Raw genomic sequence first — 5,414 nt, forward strand, 5'->3', positions numbered from 1 at the left:
AACTAAACATAACAGAAAAAAGAGACAAAAGGATTTTTACTTGTTTACAACTGAGGAAGTTGTTAATCTAAGGAAAGTGTAGTACTAAATACTCCTTCAGGCGGAGAAGCCTCTTACAGCAGTGAAGCGCAAAAACAACGAAGTTAATCTAGAAATGAAGCGTACAAGTGTTGAAAATGAATTGCTTGAGTTGATTATTAAGTTTCTGGACCAAGTCTGTATTTATAGCCTTGGTCGGGGCGCCCCGAAGTGTTCCGGGTGCTCTGGGGGGATAAAACTTTATCCCCAATGCACAGATCTTGGTTTGATCGAGATCTGGATATAATTTTGGTCCGGGCACTCGGAAGGGTTCCGGGCGCCCGGAAGCCCAAAGTCAATAGGAGTTGACTTTTTCGGTCCGGGCCCCTCTGCTCCGGGTTCGCTCGCCTCAGTTCGGGTCTTTCACTCCGATTCCATTCGCTTGGGTGATCCCTGCCATCCGAAATAGGGCTCACTCGAACCCAACTTTCGGTCTTCTTGAGCAGGCTTGCACTCCCGTTTCTCGTCCCTCGGAATCGTCGCGTGCTTCCTTCTCGTCCGCCAGCATATTCATCCGCAATCTTCGTCCCTCAGCCGCACCCCGTGCCGACCTTCTCGCTAGCTGCGTCTCTTGCTCCCCGAGCAGTCTTCCGCTCCGGCTTCTCGTCCCTCGGAACCACTGCACGCTTCCTTCTCGTCCGGCGATGTACTCTTCCGCAGCACCTCGTCCCTCGGGCGCACCGCGTGCCGTCCTTCTCGCTAGCTGCGTCTTCCACTCGACTACCTGTGCTCCTAAGCTCCTGCACACTTAGACACCAGGTTAAAAACATACAGGATCTAATTTAACTTGTTGATCACACCAAAATAACCTTGGGGTTCCAATAAATATCTTATATGTCAACCATCACATCATCTGTGGAGACACAATCCAAAAATATAGATAATGATTGTTGCTTTGTTGTCATAAAAATCCATGATATACCAAAAATAATTGTTAGTTGACCTGTAAAATCTTTGGTCTTTAGTCAATAGCCCATAAAAAAAAATATAAACATGTAACATATTATCGATCTTGCGAGTTAAGTTTGGAACAATAATTTATAGTTTAGAGGGTGTTTGGCTAAACTTATTAAAAAAAACTTATAAGTTTGTATAATTTATAAGTTGTTTTAGGAACTTATAAGTTGTTAGATCTTATTTTAAAAATAAACTGTTAAAGTATTTGGGTGAACTTATTACAATAAACTTAAAGGTACTAATGTGTTTGGTATTATAAGATCTTTTTATTAATAAAATTACCAAAAAGGATATAATACTATTAATAAAGGGTTTTGGGCTTTATATTAAATTATTAATAGAGGGTTTTAGGCGAATTTCTGCACCGAGGGAGAGAAAATTGGAAAGAGGCATTGGCGGAGAAGATGACACAACGCTGAAAGAGAAGTCGACATAGATAGAAAGGTATTCGGTTTATAAAAATTTATAGAGGATAAAATGAGGATTTATGAAATTATAAAAGGATATTTTAGAGAAAAAATTATTAAAATAAGATCTTTTTTTTTAAAAAAGTAGGGTTTTCCATACTTTTTAAAAAACAGCTTATAAACTCCAAAACAACTTATTTTAACAGCTTATAAGCTGTTTGAAAAAAAAATTATCAAATAAATTTGAAGAGTTTATAAGTTCCAAAATAACTTATAAACTATTTTAGAGAGCTTACAAGTTCAGTCAAACACCCTCTTAGTTCGAATTATAAGGCTTGTTTTTATGTCATAGGTGATGTGTCAATGATATTAATCTAGTTTTTAATTAATCGAATAATGAAATATGAGAGAATTAATAAGAGATAAAAAAATCAAAATACGAGAGAGATCATGATGGTAAAAAGGTGAATACGTTCGCCCCAGTGTCTCCGTCAACCCGTCCCAGGGCAAACACGGAGGAGGTAAATCACGGACGACTACTAACCTTTAGAATAATGACTAGGAAGACATTTACCTCGACTAGATTTACATTTGGATATTTGAGATAGAATATGGATAAGTTATGTTCTTAAAAACGATTTTTTTGGAATTACTATAGTTAGTTTAATAAAAAAAAAAGACTAAACTATTTTTACAAATTGTATTTTAATTATAAAGGATATTTTGAAATAACAAAAACTTATGAAGTAAATTGAAACCGTATTCAGCCCACAGATAATGTTTTACTAGTATTTTATTAAGCCCAAATTGATATTGGGTAATATTTTTTTGTTAAATATTTAAAAGTTTTAGAATAATGAGACTATCTCTAATACTTTTATTTTAATTATTAATAATATTTTAATTTACTTGATGGAAAAACAGTAAGGGCATTTCTAATTGGGTGGGATATTTAAAAGGTGAATAGAAATTATTTTATTTTAGGTGGTATGTAAGTGGGTCTCAAAGGGTAATGATTATATTATTGAAATATTTTATTATATAATTTGAGATATTTGAGAGTAAAATATTTGATAGATGAGATTCATGAATATTTAATTGAGGAGATATTTAATTATGAAATTTAAAATATTTGAGAAATAAGATATTTAATTATATGGACAGTGATTATGAATATTTGGGAAGAAATATTTAATGTTATTATGGAAAAAATATTTAGTGTTATTATGGAGATTATTAGCAGACATGGAATGCCAGCCACGTCATTGATACGTTGGGTAAATCGATGATATGGATGAATAGGTGAATATGGAAGGGGCTCTCGTGAATATGGTAATAATTCAAAATTTCCAAGTACGTAAGCTTAAAGGGGCCAATATGAAAATTCGCAGAAGCTTCGGCTTTTCTGGAAGGTTCTACAATATCCCAACCTCCTCTGCTCCAGACTCTTCGTCCAGCTTTCTCTTATACCGAGCGCCGCTGATTTATTCTCACAACCTCGCCGATCGAGTTAAGCAATAGAGAGAGCAAGGAGGAAGCAGAAGAGAAGAAGAAGAAGAAGAAGAAGCAATTTGGAAAAATGGGCGTCGACTACTACAAGATTATGGGCGTCGACAAGAGCGCCAAGGAGGACGACCTCAAGAAGGCCTACCGGAAACTCGCCATGAAGTGGCACCCGGACAAGAATCCTAACAACAAGAAGGAAGCCGAGGAAAAATTTAAGCAGATCTCCGAGGCCTACGAGGTGATTGTTTTTTTTTTTTCGATAGCTGAATCATTGTGATTTTGTAAGAGAATTGTGGCTTTAAGATCTGATTTTTAACCTATTTTCGTCTTCGAAATCACATCTATAACCTTACTCTTCCTGCAGGTTCTAAGCGATCCTCAGAAGCGCGCAATCTACGACCAATACGGGGAAGAAGGCCTGAAGGGGGAGTTTCCGCCGCCAGGGGCCGATGGTTCTGGGAACGCCTCCTTCTTCTCCGGCAACGGCGGCGGCGGCCCCACTGTCTTCCGGTTCAACCCCAGGAACGCTGACGATATATTCGCGGAGTTCTTCGGCTTCTCGAGCCCGTTCGGTGGCATGGGTGGTGGAGGAGCAAGCAACGGGGGCGTCCGTGTCGGGGGGACGCGATTCTCCAACTCCTTCTTCGGCGACGACCTCTTCGGTTCGGCGGCGTTTGGCGCGGCGGAGGGACCGATGAACTCCCGTCGCCCGCAGAAGGCGGCTTCGATCGAGAACATACTCCCCTGCAGCCTGGAGGAGTTGTACAAAGGCACCTCCAAGAAGATGAAGATCTCCAGAGAGATCGCCGACGCAAGTGGGTGAGTCCGTCGACACCGTCCTCTTTCAATCCGACTTGAATTGCCATGTTTCATTTTCTCAAACGTCTCCAATTGATCCAGGAAAACTCTACCGATCGAGGAAATCCTCACTATCAAGATAAAGCCCGGTTGGAAGAAAGGCACTAAGATTACGTTCCCGGAGAAAGGAAACGAGCGCCCCAATATGATCCCCGCTGACATCATCTTCATCATCGACGAGAAGCCGCACCCTGTGTTTACGAGGGAAGGGAACGACCTTGTTGCGGTGCAAACGCTCTCCCTCGTCGAAGCATTAACCGGTTACACTGTCGATTTGACGACGTTGGATGGCAGAAGCCTCACGATTCCTATAAACAACGTGATTCATCCTGTTTACGAGGAGGTTGTTCCTGGCGAAGGCATGCCATTGCCCAAGGATCCAACCAAGAAAGGCAAGCTGAGGATCAAGTTCGATATCAAATTCCCGGCGAGGCTTAGTCCGGAGCAGAAGGCCGGAATTAGAAGGCTGCTGCCTCCTTAAACACCAGGACCCACGCTTTGCTAAATTTGCTTAGGAGCACGCTTGTGTGCTCTAATCGTACGTGGCATCCTTATTAATTACATTTGAATTTTCCAAATAGTTTTCTTATTGAGATATTATAAATACAACTTCATCAATAAGTATCAAAATGAATTCCACTAACCTTATTTTCCACTTCCATGTTAGCTCTTCTCTTTTGCTCACATTGTCTCGTAATCTTATCTTTTGCCATATCCTTGAGCTAACTTCTTATAATTTTGAATAGACTATCTTCCATTCGCTTCTGATTTTATCTACAAGTTATAATATAATTCTATCAAACATTTATTCATAGATAATATCACAAGAGAAAATTCAAATGAATGTCATGAAATGCACCTCAATTCACTACTAGAATAATGTTCTTTAAAGGTACACATAAACATTATTATAGTATACTAATAATTATAATATACTTTTAGTGATACTAAAACATTATAAAAAAATATATATATATTGAAATGTAATTTTATCTTAGGTTTTTTGGAATTCCTGATATTTTTATAATATTATTATAAAATATCTATGCTAATTTCAAAATGTCTTAATTTTAGATATATGTTAACAATAAAAAATTCAAAAAAATCATTTATGATGTCAGTTTACATGGTCACCTTAATATAGAATTAATCTATATTAACACTATTAAATGTTAGTTATAATAATTTATAAAGATCTTAAAAATTATCACTAATATTTGTGCAGAATATATAATCTTAATTCAAAATTTACACAACATCATAATTCACCCGCCACGTAGAATAGAAAAAATTTACATCTAATTTATCTACCATACCATCACAATTCATCCACTACTGTCAATGAATTTTTATTCATTTAAAAATTATTTGAGTCAAATTTATAAATATAATACTTATGTAAAAGTATTGATTCCAAAATTGTAGGATTGTGAAAGCGCACAAGAGGGAAAAAATTGTTTTGTTTTATCAAACATAGCAACGGAGATAGATAAGAAAACAAAACACAACACAAACATAACTTTGATTTTACTTGGTTTACAATTCAGCGACTACTAATCCAAGGCCTGCGACCGTTCACCACTTTCAATGGGCAATCCACTAAACGCC

At 37.5% G+C, this 5,414-nt stretch overlaps 1 protein-coding gene across 1 annotated transcript; it reads left to right on the forward strand.

The window, feature by feature from the left end:
* The first annotated feature begins 2,883 nt into the window (after positions 1 to 2,883).
* Positions 2,884 to 4,449, forward strand: LOC122028094 (dnaJ homolog subfamily B member 4-like). The gene is made up of 3 exons (XM_042587112.1): positions 2,884 to 3,186; positions 3,313 to 3,767; positions 3,849 to 4,449. The coding sequence occupies exons 1-3, from the start codon at positions 3,022 to 3,024 to the stop codon at positions 4,285 to 4,287; spliced, it is 1,059 nt and encodes a 352-aa protein (XP_042443046.1). The 5' UTR covers positions 2,884 to 3,021; the 3' UTR covers positions 4,288 to 4,449.
* Positions 4,450 to 5,414: the final 965 nt, after the last annotated feature.

This window comes from Zingiber officinale, chromosome 10A, assembly GCF_018446385.1.
Source record: "Zingiber officinale cultivar Zhangliang chromosome 10A, Zo_v1.1, whole genome shotgun sequence".
Lineage (NCBI taxonomy): Eukaryota > Viridiplantae > Streptophyta > Magnoliopsida > Zingiberales > Zingiberaceae > Zingiber > Zingiber officinale.